The 20695-nt window shown below is 34.4% G+C and overlaps 1 protein-coding gene across 2 annotated transcripts in view; it reads left to right on the top strand.

Annotated features, from left to right (window-relative positions):
• FAM174A (family with sequence similarity 174 member A) overlaps positions 1-16444 on the top strand; it is a gene marked incomplete at its 3' end in the record, with an annotated part of 35534 nt that extends 19090 nt beyond the window's left edge. The window contains exons 2-3 of one of the 2 annotated variants that reach the window (XM_082835408.1): positions 3533-3667; positions 15848-16444. In XM_082835408.1, the coding sequence (XP_082691534.1) occupies positions 3533-3667; positions 15848-15851 (139 nt within the window). Of the gene's footprint in view, positions 1-3532; positions 3672-15847 lie in introns of those variants that run through there. The other variant, XM_082835409.1, reaches the window with a different exon arrangement.
• Between the last annotated feature and the right edge of the window lie 4251 nt (positions 16445-20695).

Below are 20695 nucleotides of genomic sequence, written 5' to 3'. Positions count from 1 at the left end.
TCATATTTATTTTTAAGTATTTTATTTATTTATTTTATTTATTTATTTATTATATTTAAGTATTTTATTTATTTATTTTATTTATTTAAGTATTTATTTTTAAGTATTTTATTTATTTATTTATTTTTAAGTATTTTAATTTTTATTTTTATTTTTAAGTATTTTATTTATTTATTATTATTTATTATTTATTTATTTATTATTTATTTATTATTATTATTATTATTATTATTTATTATTTATTTATTATTTAATTTTTATTTTTAAGTATTTTAAGTATATTTTTATGTGTATTGTATTTTTCACTTCATATTTATTTTTAAGTATTTTATTTATTTATTTATTTATTTATTTATTTAAGTATTATATTTAAGTATTTTATTTATTTATTTTATTTATTTAAGTATTTATTTTTAAGTATTTTAAGTAGGCGGTTCATTGAATCAGCCCAATAATTGTAAAGCTTTGTAAGTGTTTCTGGCTTTCCCTGAGAAAAATCACTGCATATGGATGTGTTTTATTATATTTGATGTTTTTATGGCCATAAAGCTGTCATGACCATGCAGCCATCACCGCCTATATCCTTGGACTTAGAGACATTCTTAGGGAAGTTGCGTTTCAAGTTTAAATTCTGTTTAACAATATATAGTTTTTTATTTGACTTATTCTTGTATGAATTAGTGATGTTTACTAAAATACTAAATTCATTTTAACTGAACTGCATTCCCCTATTTATTTGGTGCCTGAGAGTACACAGTCTTTGCATATGAAGTAGGTTCTTATTAAAGAGTTTGGATTCAGAAAGTGGTATTTATATACACGTTAAAAGACAGTAGAAGCTGAAATAAATGATAATGCTCACACCAATGCAGTCAAATGTTTAAACAGAAAGAGAAAACAGTGTTATTGGGCAGATTAGATTAGCCACTCATTGAAAGATTGGAAAATCATTCAAGGTATGATGATGACCTTGGAAGTGGAGAAGAGTGTCAGCTGAGATGTCAAAAGTCCTTAAACTCTATGTTCATATCATTTCCTTTTTAAAGACTTGGCAAGGTATCCTGTGACTGACAATGACCTGGTTATTAACATATTGACTATTTGATATGTAATATGTGACTTGAAAGAATCTAGTTTATTTCCAAAAATAATTTCACATGACTGAAATGCCAGAATGTTTGGAAGCCATATGGTTTAGAAAGTTGAGCAACAGACTGGCAAAAGGGAAGAGAAGAAATTATGACTCTGAATATTCTTAACTTAAGCTGCCAAGTGGCTTCACTCATTCTTATGTATTCACTTTTTAAAATCAAAGCAATGCGTGCAAATGTTATTAAATCATGTGGTTCAAAAAGACCAATAGTGAATTATAATTCCCCTGTACCTTTCTATTCCTACTTCCAGTGTCAGTACTTCTTTCATTTCTGTTCTTAGTTCTTCTGTGAATTACTTTCATAAGTCTAAATCAGAGATTGGCAAACTGACCCATAGGCCATATCCAGTCTGCTGACCTGTTTTTCTAAGGCCTATGAGCCAAGAATGTGTCTTACATTTTTAAAGCGTTGTAAAAAATCAAAATAATAACTGAAGAAGTTAAGATGAATGTGTGACAGAGACCATATGTGATGTACAGTGCCTAAAATATTTACTGTCTGATCCTTTACAGAAAAAAGTTTAGATTTCTGGTCTACATAAGGTATGTGTGTGTGTGTATGTTTATCAGCATACACACATATTCAATGCATAGAAACATGCACACATATATATACTTGTAAATTTAACAACCTAAACACATGTAATTTTTCACTATATAAAGACAGGCTTATACTTCATACCATCACCAGTTCTACCTCATTTTTGCCAGTTATTAGTATTAACTCTTTCACTGGTTATATTTGTAGCTCTAAATACTATACTTAAACCTCGGTTTCCTTTTCTACCATCTTTGGGTGGGCATATAGAATAGATTTTTTAGGCAGTAATTAGTGGAAATTATCTCGGTTTTTACCTAAAGTTAGTAATACTTTGTAAATTTTGATCACTCAGCCAGGTACTTTATACCCAGAAGCTAGCACAATGCCTGATGCTTATCTTAGTAAGACTCAAATATTTCTTAGTAAGGCTCAAATATATATACACACACGGGACAGTTTGTCTCCTAGGGGTCCCCACTATCATTTTTACAGAGGCTCGTATTGCTCTATACTTGGTGCTATAGTTGTAGTATTTCTTATCACACTTATTACCTCATACAAAGTGAATCAGAATTTAAGTAAACTTATTTGTTATTACTTGCTATCTTCTGTTTTGTTTTTAAACTCCCGTAGATACTTGTGTGAAACATTTTTCTGTGTGTATAGAGTTGAGGTTGTTACGTTGGAGGTGATATAGGCATTGATTTCAGGGTCAGATTTGGATCACTGAACTAGAATATGATGTCACTCAGACCCTCAACAAATATTTAAGGAGAATCTTAATCAGACACTGTGCTACAAAGTAGTAATACAGTGCTGAACATGATAGGCATGGCTTCTCCCCTCATACAACTTAGTGGGAGAGACAGGCAAATAAACACTCAAATAAATACATACGTAGCACACATAAATGCAAACTGAGATAAATAATTAGAAGGAAAAGAACAAGTTATTTGAGAGAGAAGCAGACAGTAGGGTTCTAAATCATGAGACGCCTTCATATATATACAGATAATAGTTAAATATTAAAATATTTTCTCTCCTCTAGAGCAGTAGTTCTCAATCTTTAGTTTGCATCAAACTCACAAGGAGTGGTTGTTCAAACACTGGTTTCTGGGCCCCAAATTCAAAGTTTCTTACTCACTAGGTCCGGGTGGGCATGAGGATTTGCATTTCTAATAAGGCTGTAGATGACTGTGATTCTGCTGATCCAGAGAACCACACTTCAAGAACCATTGATCTAGGATAGTGGCTTTCAGTACATTGGAGACACTTGTAGAACGTTAATAAGCTATTGATGTCTAGTTCCTATCCCTGGAAATTATAATTTAATTGTATGGCGATACGGCCCGAGTAAGGAGCTTTTTAAAATACCCTAGGTGATTCTGATATGCAGCCAGGAGTGTACGCTACCTAGTCTAGAATTTGAGTGCATATATACATACAGTTTCATAGTGGGGCAGAAAGTACCTAACGCTGCACAGTGGTAAGGCATGGAGGAGATGGGGAAAAGGCTGGAACATAAGCCTTCAGTAAAAATATTGTACCAGAACTAAGACTTGAGGGATTATCTGTCAACATTATACGTTGACAGAAAGAGAAGGAGGTATGTCAGACGGAAGAAATGGTGATGGCACACAAACATACAGGAGTAGCTTTTGTTTAATTGATAATCCTAGGTGGTAAATTGGTTTCGTTTCTGAAATGTAACCATTCTGATATTGAATGCCTCCAATGTCAGAAACTGGGATAATTTATTTTTAGTTTACAAGTAAGTATAAAGATCATGTATACCATATTCAAATAATTTTTATTCATTAATATGTTCTATTTAATAGGATGAGAAGAAGAAACCGAAAGACTAGGAGATACGGAGTTTTGGACACTAACATAGAAAACATGGAATTGACACCTTTAGAACAAGATGATGAGGATGATGATAACACATTGTTTGATGTCAATCATCCTCGAAGGTAAGTGTTGAGCAGTTTAATTCCATGAGTCAGGAGGTACTTTGACAAGTAAACTGAAAAAATAAAGTAGAATTTCATTTAACAGTTTGTATCCTAAATGATTATTTTCAGTTCTATTTAATGAAGTTCTTTGTGATACCCAACAAATAGCTCACATTCACATTGCTTTGCTAAAAGAGATGTAAACAATAGAATATCATCCCCCAAAGAAATCATTATTGTAAATCTCCTTGAAGAGCTTGGTCCTTTTAACTGCTGCATCATAATAATTCTGTGTGTGTGTGTGTGTGTGTGGGAGAGAGAGAGAGAGAGAGAGAGAGAGAGAGAGGGAGAGGGAGAGGGAGAGGGAGGGAGGGAGGGAGGGAGGGAGATTAGTAAACTTGATTTTCTTTTTGCATTCTGAAAATATTTTGGTTTTAGTCTGGGTTATTCTATTTGTAAACAGTGTTTTTGGCAGAATTGTGGGACTAATAGTCAGTGGTCTGACAGTGTGGCTATAACGTCTATTCTCAGATCTATTCTCACTGAGTGTTAAGACCTTTCCTAAAAGGTTTGGATAAACAAAGTTATATGGATATAGACTAGTTTCAATGCAAATAGAATGAGGAAAGGAGGCAATAAAGGTTCCACTCAATAGGGAAAGACATGTTGAAATAGAGGAGGAAATTAGTTGGATGAAGGAAAACTGGAGTCCAGAATCAGGTGCATATAGAAAGAGTACAGAAATCTGGGGGTTAAAAAAAAGACTCAACAAAAATTGGGCTATTAAATCAAATACATATGAGCTTTTAGTTGCTTGTAATTCATTCATTTAATAAAAATACATTCATGAAATGCCATAAAATAGTATTAGAGACCTGATATATAAACATGAACAAAACAACTGTATTTGTTCATTAGGGATTCAGTCTCTTAGTGAAAATAAACATGAATAGAATACATAAAAATGTTTTTATTTAGAATATTCTAAAGTTTATTTAGAACATTCAAATATACCCCCTGAAAGACCTTAAATTGCCTATAAAGTATTGTACAATGCCCATTAAGTCTAATATTGCCAGTTGTTGACTGCTTCTTTAGGTGTGAACCTGATGAAGTTGCTTGCATGCATTTAGGAGCCACTGTGTGTAATAGATACTTATCTTTACACACTAGAATGACAGTAATTGTGAAATACAGTTGGGAACTGAAACTGACTGAAGGAACACCTCACCATTTCTCTCATCTTGGGCTCACCCTACAGAAGGTGCTCATTGAGGAGGATGGGGGGTGAAGTCTCACTTTTTATATAATTATTTTCCTTTAATTTTCAGCAAAGTTTTTATAGTATTTAAAGAGTGTGGTATTTGTAGTATTTTAAAAAGCTAAATGCATACGAGGTACGTCTTCTGTACACACACAGAAAGGGAACACAAAAAAGGAAGCTGTTGACTTAGGAAGTCGGGGTTGTTTCCAAAGAGGAACTGAATTTGAAGCCCAGTTTGTCTATTTTAAGTGTGCTTGACAGTCAGAAGCAACCACCCAGAGCTTAGTAGTTGTGAAAAATGATAGCTGTTCAGAATGTAAGCAGCAGAAAATGTCTGGAATGCAGCCTGTTTTGTGTGCACATGTATTTATACATGAAAGGTGTTATACCTGGGGATCAGCTGTGACAAGTCATGGGGATGGGCAAGGTCTTTTTTTTTTTAGCAAAATAGGAAGTTTTTTTTTTTTTTTTTTGCGGTACGCGGGCCTCTCACTGTTGTGGCATCTCCTGTTGCGGAGCACAGGCTCCAGACGTACAGGCTCAGTGGCCGTGGCTCACGGGCCCAGCCGCTCTGCGGCATGTGGGATCTTCCCGGACCAGGGCACGAACCTGTGTCCCCTGCATCGGCAGGCGGACTCTCAACCACTGCGCCACCAGGGAAGCCCGGAAGAATTTTGTAGTCTTTTAAGGAGTTTGGTAGTGCCCTGCTATCATTGGAGAACTATTGATGCCGCTTGACTGAAATATATGTAATCAGATAACGAGATCTGTGTTGTAGTAGTGGGGAAAGTGGCCTAGGAGTGATGAAGAGGGACAGAACTAGGGAAGGTAGGAGGGGCATAAAGAAGGGGACAGTTTCCATGAGATATAGTTACCTGTAGCCATCTTTTATTCTGTATTTTGCTTCATCACAGACCTTTCTCCCATATTTATCTCTCTCTTATGCCCTGCTTCTCATGAATCTTGCATTCCATTAGGCAGCTAGACATTAATCAGAGTTACATAAACAGAGAAAGAATAAGAATAGGGTGGTGTGAGAACCAATAGTGGGGGCACAGAACACTTAACCAAAAACACATGGTCCAGAAAAGCCTCTTGGAAGTGACATGTAAACTGAGACTTGAGACATGAGTAAAAATTAGCTAAATGAAAGGTGGATACAGGGGCAGGAGTTGGAGACAGAACTGCAGTCACAAAGTACCAGAAGCAAAAGAGTATAGTATAGTGTATTCAAGAAACTCAAAGAAGTTAAATATATGCTATATTAATATGTGTGAAATAAATGAATGGGTGGATGAATGATTTTTGAGCTTTGAATGCAAAAGGAAGAGGGTAAGGCAGAACAAAGAATCAGAAGGCAGGCTGTGATCCATGTTAATCAGTTAGAAGTTATTCTACAGGTTACAAAGAGACACTTGGAAAATTTTAAGACAGGGAAAACAATCAAAGCTATAGTTGGAAGATTACTGTGCATAAATTGGAGAAGAGTAAGATAAGAAGTAAGGTGACCAGGAAGAAGACCCGTTAGATGGTACACGTACATGGGGTGGCCTGTGCTAGGTGATAGCAAGAGAAGTAGAGAGGAGTGAATTATTCAAGAGGCTTTGAAAGGTATTATCAACAAGATTTAGGTATTGTGTTTGGGGGGTGAAAGAGAGAGAAATGGTAATAATGGAGAAGCAGTTTTGGGAGTAATGATAATGATAATTATCAGTGATAATTGATAGTGAAATCAGCTTGAATTTTTTAGTATTATGATACCATTTACTTAAAAAACTTAGAATAAACTTTAACGTACATATGTCTAGATTAAGTGAGGAGAACAGCACACTGTTAAGTGTACTTACCTATTCATTCATTCATTCATCCAATAAATGAATGATGTAGCAGCTAGTTTATACAGCAACTATTTAATGCCTGGCACTAGTCTAGGTGCTTGGAACACATTAAAGCAACAGAATAGAAAAGACAAATTTTTTAAATCCTGACTTTGTGAAGCTTAGCTTCTAGTGGGGAAGAGGTGAGATTGGGGGGTTGACAGTTCATTTTCATTTTTACTTTTCATTCTATATACTTCTATGTTATTTGATTTTTTTTCTTCAAAGAGCATATGTTCATACATTACTTAAAAAGAAAAAACTTTCTGTCTGGGAATAATTTCAAATCTACAGAAAAGTTATAGGAATAAAAATAGTACAAAGAGTATCCTAAACTTTTTATCTAGAATCACCTTTCCTTAACATTTTACTTTATTTGTTCTCTTGTGTTCTCTCTTTCCTCACATAATATAGATCTGGAAGATTGCATCCCTCTCATTTTATATTTAACTGATGTTCTGGTATTTCCTTATAATTAGATTCAGAGTATGCATTCTTGGTGGAAATACTACATAGATCTTTCTACATCCTTCTCAGGATATTGTATCTGGAGACACATAGTGTCCATCTGTCCTTCAGTAGCAGTGGTAATTGTGATGTACCTCTTCAAGGTTTTGTCTAATTTCTCTAGTATGCACTGTTTTTTTCCCCTTTGCAACTAATAAATAGACATTTTAAAATCATGAAAATATTTTGCTTATCATCAACATTTCCCCCTAGGTTTAGTACCCATTTGTCATGATTCTTGCCTGATCTAATCTTCACTATGATAGTTGCAAAATAATGATTTTCCAACCACAACATTTCCTCCATATTTACCATTCAGCATGGACACTGTACTGTAAGCAAGAGCTTACCCTCATTTCTTCTTTTTCTACCTATCCGTGTGCCTATCTAACTATCTATCTATCTATCTATCTATCTATCTATCTATCTACCTACTTACCTATCTATCTACTTATTGACATTATGGAATCATGATTTTCTCTTTTTTCAAAGGTTTATAATTCACTGATGTACTTGCCAGTGAGAGCCTCTTCAAGCTGGCTTCTGTGCACTTGTGATTTGCTCCCTTTTTTTTTTTAAGCACTTCCTTACATTTTGGCCTAACAAGGTGTTCCAGGCTCATTTTGTACCTACCCTGCTACAGCCATGGAATCAACCATTTCTCCAAGGAGGCTTAGTTCCTTTGGGTACTAGGTGAGCTCTTTGTTACTGGGCGTCCTTTCTTCTTGGCCCTGTCAGCAGACAAGCTTATGAAATGTATACATAAACGCACATGCGCGCTCACACACACACACACACACACACACACACACACACTCGTGCACACTTATACATGCATATTTGCATATATGTGCATACTTTAGATATTATTACTTCACACCTCCCATTCTGCCATTCCAGTCCATCCCCACTGGGTTCTTTCTTGCCTTCTTCCTTTTCCATAGTGGCATTTTTCTTGTTCATTGTGTTAAGAATGTCTCCCAGCAACATCCTGGCTCCCAGCAACATCAATATGTTTACTTCTTTGCTCAATCTTATAATAAAACTAATATAGTTTCAGAATTGCTTTGCCTAGAGCACTACAATAATCAAATCTACCAAGAAGAGTTTAGGATTTGTTTGCAGTTTTCTCCTCAGAGCCTCATCCTGCCCAGGACTGAGGGTAGTCAGATACAGCAAGTAATTTGGCTTAGTTCTTTTTTTTCTCCCCTCTTCTATGTGGTTGTAATAGTCATTTGAAATATAATTTAAGTCATTTGCTTGCTTCTGTTTTAGATTTATTCTGTCCTTCCCATTTTTATTGTTTTTTTTAAATATGAAAAACACTAACATGCTTCCAAAAGTAAAAACTATGCCAAAAAATTTTAAGAATATACACCCACTCACTCTCTGGCACACTCAGAGAAGTAGCACTCCCTCATATCCCTTCCACTCCATTCTTCCCATCTCACCCATTGTAGATAATCAACTTCATTATTTTCTTGTTTGTCCTCCTGTGGTTCTTTTGATGAAAGTTGGTTGGAATATGTTATTTCTTATGTTTCTCTTCTTTCTTACACAAGAGGTAGCATATAGTGTATATTCTTTTATATTTTTTGGTTGCACTTAATAGTATCTCTTGTAAGTCATGCTACGTAAGTTCATAGAGATTTTATTTTCACAGCTACATAGTACTCCATGTTGTGTATGTATCATGATTTATTGAATCAGTTGCCTATGCTCTGATGTTTAGGTAGTTTTCAATGATTTTGCAATTACAAATTATACTGCAATGAATAAACCTGCACATACATATTTTTATATTATTGGAGGTGTATGCTCAGGGTAAATTTATAGGAGTGGGATTATTATCAAAGGGTGTGAGGTCAGTTTTAACCATGAATATTGGAGGTGCCTATGATATCCCAGAGGACATAGCAAATTGGATGGATTCATTTTTTCACTAAGAGCAATGATAGACTATCTGCCATGTATCCCCAGGCACTCTACTAAGCTCTGGGGATACAGTGGTGAACAAAAATGGACAAAATGCCCAGCCTCATGTCATTAACAATAGATATACATACATAGGCCAGAAATACAGAACAAAGAAGTCTGAGCTAGACTTAGGATTCCCAATTATTGTTTTTTGACCTTGCTAAAACCAGAGGTACTGCTCTTCTCTAAGCCCGACCTACTTTTGCACCTTTTAAAATGAGCAATAAGATGGATATTTCAGGGTGCCAAGAAGCAAAGACCAGTTTTTCTATTCCCCTTTTATTTTCTTCTTCAAACAGCATTAAATAACACCTACACTGATTTTAGATCTCTACTGTGATTTTTTTTCAAGGTCTATGCACACATCGACCTCTTTTTCTGTCTCTCACTTTGAGGAAGGTAGACTCATTTCTTTTCTAGTAATGGACAGAAGTTTCAGAGAAGTGTGGATAGAGGTGTGTTTGTATTCCTATTACCTTCTGTAACTTAGAGATTATTTTCTGTTGAGATATACAGTCCAAACTCTATTACTTCATTTGAAGTAGATTCAATGGGCAGGACTTTCTCTGATCTTCCAATGTTGGTATTAGATATTAAACATGCATTATGCCATCAATTTATTCAACATTTCAAATTTATCTTATGGGAAAGATGCACAGATCTTCCTCAGCTTACAATGGGGACATGTCCTGATAAAGCCAGTGTAAACTGATGATATCATAAGTCGGAAATGCATTTAATAAACCAAACTTAACTGAACATCATAGCTTAGCCTGGCCTACCTTAAATGTGCTCAGAGCACTTATATCAGCCTATAGTTGGGCAAAATCATCTAACACAAAGCCTGTTTTATAATAAAGTGTTGAATATCTCATGTAATTTATTGAGTACCACACTGAAAGTGAAAACCAGATTGGTTGTATGAGTACAAAATGGTTTTAAGTGTATCATTTGTTTACCCTTGTGATCACATGGCTGATTGGGAACCATGGTTCCCTGCCACTGCCCCGCATCACAAAAGAGGAAAGATAATACTAGTCTGAGAAAAGATCTAATTCAAAATTTGAAGTATGGTTTCAACTGAATGCATATTATTTTCACACCATGATAAAGTCAAAAAAAAATTGTTAAGTCAAACCATCATAAGTTGGGGACTATCTGTATAGATCCTATTGTAACTCACTTTAATAACAGCTGATAATCATGGTTAATGCCATTTGTTGCTCTCAATAAAAGGGAAAAATCAATACTTATATGGAGAGTGTATCACAAGGTCTTCGTAGGCCCTGAAAGAGGATTTTCAGGAAAGGCTTCCCAGAGCAGTCATATAAATGGTAGAAAAAAGCAAAGGAATGTATGACAGTGGTAGAGAGAATGTCTTTAGAGGGATAAAATCAGGCAGGGGTCCTATCACTGAGCCAGGGGGAAACCTGGACAGAGTTGGGTAACAGAACTATAATAGGTGTAATTATAATAATCACTTAATAGTAATACCTGCCTTAGTGCAGGATGTACCAGACACTGTGCTAGGCTCCTTAACAATGAAATCATCAAGACCATCTTGCAGGGTAGTTTCTATTGCTCTCACTTTAAAGATAGGAAAACTGGGGCTTCCCAGGTGGCGCAGTGGTTGAGAGTCCGCCTGCCGATGCAGGGGACACGGGTTCGTGCCCCGGTCCGGGAAGATCCCACATGCCGCGGAGCGGCTGGGCCCATGGGCCAGGCCACTGAGCCTGCGCATCCGGAGCCTGTGCTCTGCAGGGGAAAAGATAGGAAAACTGAGGCTCAGAGAGTTTAAGTAATCTAGGCTTCTCTTCCTGCTGAAATCTCATTTCATTTTTCAAATATTTATTTGATTTATACCCATAAAAAGAATAATTCTAAAGTCTGTTCATTCTGTCTTCTGTACAAGCACTCGCTATTGTTCATTTTTCAAATGGGACCCCCAAAATTAGGAATATAAATATTATTATTTGCCTGCCTTGCCAACTGCAGTGCAGAATCATATTAGTCTACAGTATAACTGCTGGTGATTCTTGTTGGATCATGTCTTACTGATGGTTCTTTCATTGTTTAAAAGTGCTTTCTAAAATTAGTTCATCTTCATTTTCCAAATTCTATCCACAAAATAACGGGAAGCAAGTCATTTCCAGAGAGGTAAATTAATTTCCTTGCTTAAAATTTCATCACAGTATAAAACTATCCTTTTGTAGTCAGCTCTGAGAGGGGTATTTTTAATGTGGCTTTTAATACATAAAAATTTTAATAGTAATTGTTGGTGGCTAGAATTTGGAGTACTTATTTTTAACTTTCTTTGCATTAGATTGAACCATATGAAACTGCTAGTATATGGTTTAACCTAAATTTCCTGAAGGAAGTTTATTATTTCATGTAATAAGTTATAACAGGTAGGGCCAACTCCAGGCACAGTACATCAGGGCTCTTGGCTTCTGTTCTTTGTGATCCCTTTGACTCTGACCATCTTCAAGTGCGGGCTTCATTCTGAGGCCAATAATAGGATGGTGCCAGCAGTTCCTATAATCATGCCCAGAATAGTAATTTTCAGTGGAAGTTACGGACCAGCTATCTTGTGTCTCCTCCTTAGGAATGAGAATAGTTTCCCCAGAAACTCTGTTTAACAGAGTTTTGTTTTTGTTTTTCATATCATTGGTTATGTGATCATTCCTAAACTAAACACTTGCAAGAAAAATGGAAGTACCATGATTAGTTCAGAATTATTATCTGGGGTTGAATGGATATTGAGGAGTTAACCATCCTTACCACTAGATTTAAGCATTGAGGTTAATACAGTCAAATTGGGAAAATTTGTAGGTATGTGGAAAAAAATAGCTCAAGCAGTTTAGTTAATATGACTTCTCTTGAATTTGCTATTGATATCCTAATTTTGTATATTAGAGGTAATTTCTTTTGTTTGGTTACTGAAACATTTTGTGCAAAGGAATTATAAAACTGAAAACCAAATATCAATTCTTTAACAATTGTGTAGGACGTTTTAGCTCTCTCAGATAGAAAAACCGATGAGTAATCAGAGACAGCTGTATATTAACTAAAAATTACCTTCATTTTTCTTTAAAAAAATGTTGGAAGTAAATACTCATAAGCAGTCTCAAAAATGCAGTTTAAAACAGTGCTTTACAACACAAAACAAGTGGCAAAAATACCTTGTTATTCTGTTTGATTTCTGCTGAACAGTAAAGTTATTATTATTATTTTATATTGATGTACACTAAAGGACATTTTGGCAATCTTGGTAGCAGCTTCTAAAAGCTAGTACTGCTATCACTTCAAGGCTATTCTAGTGATTTCTGCCAAGTATGTAATTTTAAAAACTCTATATTTGCTTTTTAGCTACTTCCATTCTGCTTCATTAAATTTAGTATTGTATTGTATGTGTTCATTACATTTGTGCTCAATGTTACTTGGCTACAAAGTATTTTCTGGTTATTAACATCAGCATATCACAGTCAGGAAGCAGATTTGATATAAGTGTGTTAACCAGAAACTCTCATTAAGAAGATCTTATTCAAACAGTTATCAATTTGAAAATAGTTCTAATTTCTAAATCACTACTTTCAATGTGGAGCATAACATTTTATCAGAATAAACACTAAGGTTATTCAAAGTAAATAGAATATGTATAGGAATATGTCAAAGTACTAATGCTTATTTTAGATAGAAACTGGTATTTAAGGATGTCCAGTGTGTGTTACTAGTAGGATAGTCTGTAGTTTACCCATTTAAAGGGAACTATGCTGTCTTTGTCATTATTTAAACAGGTAATAAAAGAGAACCTTCATGTAGGGTTTTGGGGTTTTTTGTATGTTTTACTTTTTTGTGGACATTGAGCCTTAGAAGAAAATGCCTTGCTCCATTCATCATCACAGTGTCCTTATTGGTTAAGAACATAATTTGTATATTATTTCAGCAAATGATATGTAACATTAAATTCTGTTTGGTAATGCTGTTTTCTCATCTCAGCACATGGTCTAGAGTTGCCCTGTCTAATATGATAGCCGCTAGCCATATGTGGCTCTTCAACATTTGAAATTTGACTAGTGTGACTGAGGAACTGAATGTTTAATTTTATTGGGTTTTAACTAATTGAAATTTTAATTTAAATTGCCAGATTGCTATTGTGTTGGACAGTACAGACCTAGGGCAAAAGTGTTTGACTGATCTGGTCTAAACTAATTCTGTCAAATGGAAACTTACAGAACAGTTGAATCACAAGTTTCTGTTCATATAGCAGTTGATCTATTTAATAAAATGTTTACTTACTGCTTTGGTTCAGGATTTATATTCTGCCGTGATAGTCTGGATTGCAGACTCTCTGAGGTATATAGTGGGATAGTTGGGCGTGGGACGCAGAGCATAGCCACCTGTAAGGTTGATTTATGTGAATGGGGTTGCAGGACAGTACAGGGACAAGGACCTCAAGTTTATGGACAGAAAAAGTCCTAAACACAATTATTAAGGCATTAACCTTTCCCATCATTCTCAGATAGTGTTCATTCTTTAAAATCCAAAGATATTATCTCTTCTTTAAAAGGACCAGGGAGGAAAAAAAACTCCAGTAATCTAATATTTGCAAATGTATTTAAATGAACAAAGAATAACAATACTCTTGACTACACTAGGACAGTTTTTCCTTTCAAACTTGATTTGGTTTAATAGCCATTTTGATAGTTTAAGATTTTCCCAGTGAGCTCTTAGTTTGTCCTTGAAAATGTCTTTTTTTATTGTATCATTGCATAATGTGTAGAGACAGAACATTCTTGAAGCTTGAAAAATACTCACACTGAGGTTTCCATAAAATGTATTGATACTACAGACTTGCTTTACCTCATAGAAAAACATGTGGTAAAAATATTTAACATGAGATTTACCCTCTCAAATTTTTAGTTACATAATACACTATTGTTAACCTTAGGTGTAATGTTATTTAACAGGTCTCTAGAACTTATTCATCTTGCATAACTGAAACTTCATACACTTTAGAGTAGCAATTCCCCATTTCCCTTTCCCCTCAGTCCCTGGTAACCACCATTCTACTTTCTGCTTCTGTTAGATTGACTATTTCTTGCTACAAGTAGTAGAGAACCTAGAATTACAGAGACTCGAAAGTCTTTTCCTATCATAAGAAGTATGCAGGAGTTGACTCCTGGCATCTATTCAATGGCAGTTTGATTACAGGATCTCTACATCTATGCAGTTTTCCCAAATCTTTTCTGATGTGTTTTATCGTGGTTATATGGCTGCTTCCATTTTAGCCATCACATCTGTATTCCAGAAAACAAAATAGTGAGAGGCAAGAACCCAAGCCACATCTGTCTCTTTATCAGGAAATCAAAATTTCTCAGAACTCTCCCCTTCCCCCCAACAGACCGCCACCCTACTTTGCTCACAAAAAAATCAGTATTTTTATTAGCAAACGAAAAGGAGATAATAAATATTGAGCAGACAGCTTATAATATGTCACTCTGGCTATTCAGAGTATTTTCTGAAGGTTAAATTTGGCAACTGGCAAAAGAGAAATGTTGGGTTTGGAGTTGGGGGTCACTAAATATAGGCATGAATTCCGAGGAATTATTTATTGTTCATGAGTAGCAGGTTTTTTAATGACCTTCAATATATATTTTTAAAAAGCTTAAATTTACCCTCAAATTAAAATTTATTAGAATCTCATTAGCTTGTAATAATCTAATCATTTAGAGGTCTATTATAGATTGCTTACTAAAGATTCAGACAAAACAATAAGTTGGAAGAGAGTAGTACTCATTCTCATAGGTATCTCCAGTGAAGTTCTATGTGTTAATGATGATTATAAAGGACGCTTTATTAAGTTAGTAAAATCTGCACACCTTTGGCTTTGGTTGGACTACGTGCTTTTGGTTGTAATGGCTCTTATTAGCAGAAGTTTCTTGGAATCTATGGTTTGGATTAAGTAGCAGTAAAGCCTGATGTATAATTAGAATTAAAGTCTATAAAAATATGTGATGAAAATATAGCCTCATATTACCATAAACTAGTCAATAAGGTAAGAAAATGGGCAAATTTGCCCATTATATAGTTTAGAGAAAACCTTATCTTCTGTATAAATATTAAAAGCATTTTTTATTTGTTTCATTGAATATACTTCCAGGCCTGCAACTTCAATTAATCCTCATTTCTGAAGGTTTAGACATAGGATCAGTTAAGAATTGTGTTTATAGAAACTATACATAAATAACTACATTGTATACTTAAGTCAACTAAAGTTGTTTATGAATATTATATAAGGATATAACTTTAGTATGACTATGAAATAGCCTTTAATTACCCACAATAATTATATATGAAATTCCTTTGAAAAAGTTAGAATTATAATTTGAAGAATATTATCTGATATAATTAATATAGACAAAGTAATCATGTGTTTTATTGGTGCCATTCATTATCATTTCCTTAAATACTTTCATTATCTTCTGTCATTTCAAATCTTTGGGAATATTTTTACATGTGTTTAAATTTGTTCCAGGATGGGCATTTATAGTATTTTTATTTTCCTTGCAGATAAAAATGTGCCTTTTGATGAGAGGACTTCATCTTTCTACAATGAAGAGCAGAATTTCTATGTTTAAAGAATAAAAAGCCACTTTATCAATGGGGGGGTATTTAAGTTACATATATTATGATAACCTTTAATTAATTTCTTGTTGCAATAAATACTGTATCATTTTGTTATGTATTTCTCTGTGTAGAAGTGCTCTTAATGGGCTCAGAGTTGTTGGGAATAAATTGTACCATAATAGAAATTTGAAAATTACTTTAAAGCAGGGTATTTTCTGATCAGTTTTTCTTTCTTGCTTACCTTATTATTGTAAACTGTTTACATACTAATCAGTTTTTTTTTTTTTTTTTTGGCCAGTTAAGGTTTGGTTTTGTTTTGTTTTTTTTCCTGGAACTATAATTCCCAACAAACAACTGGTGTGTAAAAACAATTTAAAAATTTCTTTACCAAGATGTATTTCCCATTTTTGTGGGGAAAAGAAGCCAAATTTATTACTTTGCATTTGGGTTTTTTGAATATTAAAAATGTCTGAGTTGTATGCAAAACAATAAATATGATTTAAAATACTTTTAAAGTGGTACAGAATGTGTTTACAAGATAAACACAACACTATAGAATTACATATTAACATATGTATTTTATTTGATTTCTAGAAAAATCTGTCAAAAAGAGTTATTGTATTTTAGCAACTTCCTTGTTAAATTATGATACTACTTTGAAACCAGTGAATTTCAAAGCCATTTAATATATTTAATATATATTAATTTATATATATATATATATAATATATATTAATTATATTTAATATATATTTAATATATTTACAGTATTGTGAGAGAGAGAAAAGTAACGGTGAAAACATTCCCATCACATTATGACATAGGAGAGTAAGGAATTAAAGTATGTGTATACACCTTGGAGTCAGACAGACCTAGATACAGAGACTGACTTCATTATCTTCTGAACATGTATTTAACACTATTGAGCTTCAGTTTTTCACATTCTAAAAATTAGAGGAGAACTTAAAAGTATGGGTCACAAACTCCTTTGCCAAGAGGGGCCATGGAGGTAATTTAAATGTGTGTGTCAGGATAGGCTAGTCATATAGTAGTAACAGATGGTCCCCAAATCACAGTGGACTAACAGCAAAGATTTATTTCTCATTACCCTGCCCATTTGTTATGGACTGTGATTCTGCTCTTCATTGTCTTTTCTCCAGGGCCAAGGCTGATGGAGAAACCTCTGCCTGGAATACTGCCTCGTAGCTAAATGTCCAGATGTGGTGAACTGCATGCTAGTTCACAAGCTTCTGCCCTAAAGTGATATATTTCATTTCCATCTACATTTTATTGGCCAAAACAAACCCTGGAGCCACTCTAGAGTTCAGCAAGGCAAGGTTAGGTAATCCTCTAGCAATGAGGTAAGTTGGAGTATTTGGCCACTTAAAATGCCAACTTAGTTGGCATTTTACCTACATGCTAACTGGCAACTTTATAAGAAATATATAGTTTCTCTAGGTTACTACTTTAAAAAGAATATCTTTTAACTGAATGTGAAATTCTGACATGTTGGTTAAAAACGCTCTTATTTCATTATGTTCGTGTAGTCATTCCTGAACTGCAAATCTATTTTAATCATCATCATAAGTCACACTTTGATTAAAGTGCCAGATAGTACACAAAATTTTATTTAGCTATGTAAATAAATTTTCATTAGATGTGTAACAAGCATGCTGATAAAATGGTTAGGATTTTCACCTACAAAGCTAAATACACATTATAAAATAGCTGCTGATATCTTGATGTTTGAAAACATGTTAACTATTCTCCTTTCCCTTTTGTACCTCCTTTTGGCTGTTTTATTAGTAAGAGTCTAACCAAAATTAGAGATCAATGGAAACTAGTGTAATTGCATTCACAGCTCAGGAGGGGAGTAAATGGAGGGAAAGAATAGGTTTGGAGTATATAGCTGTTCTACACTTGATCTGGAAGCCTGACCAACCACTGCATGTGGCTAGAAAATCAAGTCACTTCTTTCTGCCTAATTTCTCATAATTATAATTATTAGGTAAGTAACTACTACTGTGAAATCAAATCCTTGGGTTGGGTACTCAACCTACACCTTATCAGCTTCTTGCTGGTTCTGGAGTTTAGTTGTTTACCAAGGATATAATCTATTACCTTTAATCAACTATCCTCTTTTTTTTTCTTTCTTTTTTTTTTCTCTTTTAATTTTAGTTTTATTCATATTTGCTTATTCAATATAGTTTTACCTAATTTACTATCTAAAGTGAAGCAATAAAGGAAAAATTGTTTCATGTTGTAAGGTAAAAGAACTTGTAAGAAAAATTATTGAAGGGATGAGTGTAGTTAAAATAATCCATTTCATAAACATGTGTGATTGGAATACTTATTTCCCCAATACTCCTCAGCCTATCCCAGCACTTTCAAGGATGGCTTTCATAAACAGCTTTATCCTCAGTGACTTATAAAAATCCAGCAAAAATTATTCTCAGTATAGATGCTATGCTTGACTTACTAAGATAGATGTTTGATAGTCCCTGTAATTTCACATCAGTCCCTACATCAGAAGTTGAACATTTTTAAATCCACAGTCTATAATATATTTTGCCTGCCTGTATCAATAGCATGTTACAAGGCAAGAGGTAAAGGCAGAAGGGAAGAAGATAGAAGAGGGACCTTCCCCAAAACTTTCATGTCTGGCTGGTTAAGAAACAATGGATGCTGCGTATTTCATTAAAAGATCCTATTATAGAGCATAGTATAGGATCTCTAGCCAGGTTTCTGGCTCTATTTTTCATCTGACTCTAAATATATGTGTTTTTACTTGGATTTCTCTCCATTCTAATTATACAGGTTCCTTCAATACTCATGTCATCAGGGATGAGGCAAAATTAGGGAGTTTTTCTCAAATAGACATTTGAAGCAAAGTAAGCAAACATCTCTGATAGTTATTCCTCTTAATCTGCCAGGGTCCTTTTTAGGGCAACCTGGCCCCATACCTATTTTCATTACTTAAAAAGGATTAGGAATATATTTTATCCTTTGACTCGGTTCACCCACTAGCCTGAAGAAAGTTCTTTACATAGGGTGATTAGGCTGTTTTTTTTGTTTTGTTTTTTAATCCTTTATCTCCAAAACAGGAAGGATGGCAATCTTTAAGCTTCCGACTTTAGCTCTTATCTCTTTGTTTTACGTATATTTCCCACTGACTCTGTTGTTACTCTTCATCTGTGCATGGTCTAATCTCCCTTCCTAAAATTCCAACTGTATTTTACCCAGTAGGCTTCATGTGGGCTAATAGCTTCTTGTGGATAAATGACCTAAATTTTAGGTAGACAAGCACCAGTGTAGTCAAGGAGGTCCAAGAAGCCTGCAGATTTACTTGTTTCTAAGCAACAAACATGTGACCTTTAATTAGATGCCCTTGGCTTGTCAGATTTGCATTACACCATGCCCAGAGCTATGGATTTAACAAATCCTAAGATCTAAGGTAAAGTTGTAGGCTTTCAGAGAAGATAAACTCTATATCATTTCTGTTGATAATTATTTCTTTCTTGGAATATGGCAAGCTGGGCTTCAAAAAGTAATCATCCCAATTCTCTGGCTCATCTTTCTAATGGATTTCAATATTCTGTTTTCAAGATATGGATAAGTGAATTTAATTTCACAATATCCCATAGTTTTGAGTTTTTCTCTTTTTTCAACTTTCTGGTAAAATAGACTTTGAGGGGTAGATCAATCAAACTTATTTTTAGCATCCATAAAGGTCCACCGTTTACTGTTCCTGAATTAGTTGCCTATCAAGGTACTTAACATTATTCCTAGAAAAAAACCCACTCTGGATATCTGTTCGCAGTTTTATTTACTTTTAACTCCTTTATGATGTACACAGTATAAAAAACAAATATATCTGGGGACCTGAAAGTCAAAACTATTAGCAGGACCAAAGGGACTCTTTATAGAAGTGTTAAAGAGTGAGATTTCTTTTCTGCAGAAAGTATGATGGTTCCTAGCCTATGGAAATTTTAAAAACTATATACATGTGCTGATCCCACACTCAAGAATTCATGTTATATCAGCATAGGGAGTGGCCTAAGTATCTGTACAATTAGAAAGCTCCATAAAAGATTCTGTTGTAATCTCAGATTGAGATCCTCTACCAATCTGAAGATTAACCACATCACGATTAAGAGCAGAGCTTCAGAGACTAACAGATTTGTACTGTATTCTGGCTCCATCATTTTCCTCAACTTAGTTGTCTTCCAGATTTCGTTTTCCACAGTCTCTTATTCTCCACATATAACTAACAGTTCAGACTAACAACACAAGTGTGCTAAATGCTTTAGACTTGTTAATTCATTCAGTCCTCACAATAGCTCTTTCAGATTATTATTTTCATTTTGCAGACAAATATACTGAGGCTCAGAAAATTTGAAGACTTTGCTCCAAATCAAACAGCTATAAAGTAGCAGAATGGCCTACTGAATATGAGTTTAAGAAATTTATTTTTACTAATGTAAATCTCAGTTTCCAAAGAAAGGATAAGGTTGTTTATAAATGTATATACAATAAAAAGATAAAATAAAGTTGAGGAGTTGAGGAAATTGAGGCACAGGGAGACAAACAGTAGGAAAATAAGGTCATACTATGATTTTATTGCCTCACATCTATGCTCTGAAATTCCATACATTTGTTATAAAGGTGTCATAAATGTCACTCAGTGTCACTCTGTTGCTAGTACAGAGACCAGAGGGAAAGTCAGCCTTAGCATTTCCCTCACCTCCTGTATCCAAATCAACACCATGTTCATATATACATACAGTCCAA

Source organism: Leucopleurus acutus, assembly GCF_964270905.1.
Source record: "Leucopleurus acutus genome assembly, chromosome: 3".
Classification (NCBI taxonomy): domain Eukaryota; kingdom Metazoa; phylum Chordata; class Mammalia; order Artiodactyla; family Delphinidae; genus Leucopleurus; species Leucopleurus acutus.
Note: the sequence above shows the minus strand (reverse complement) of the source record. Positions and strands in the feature narration are given on the sequence as shown.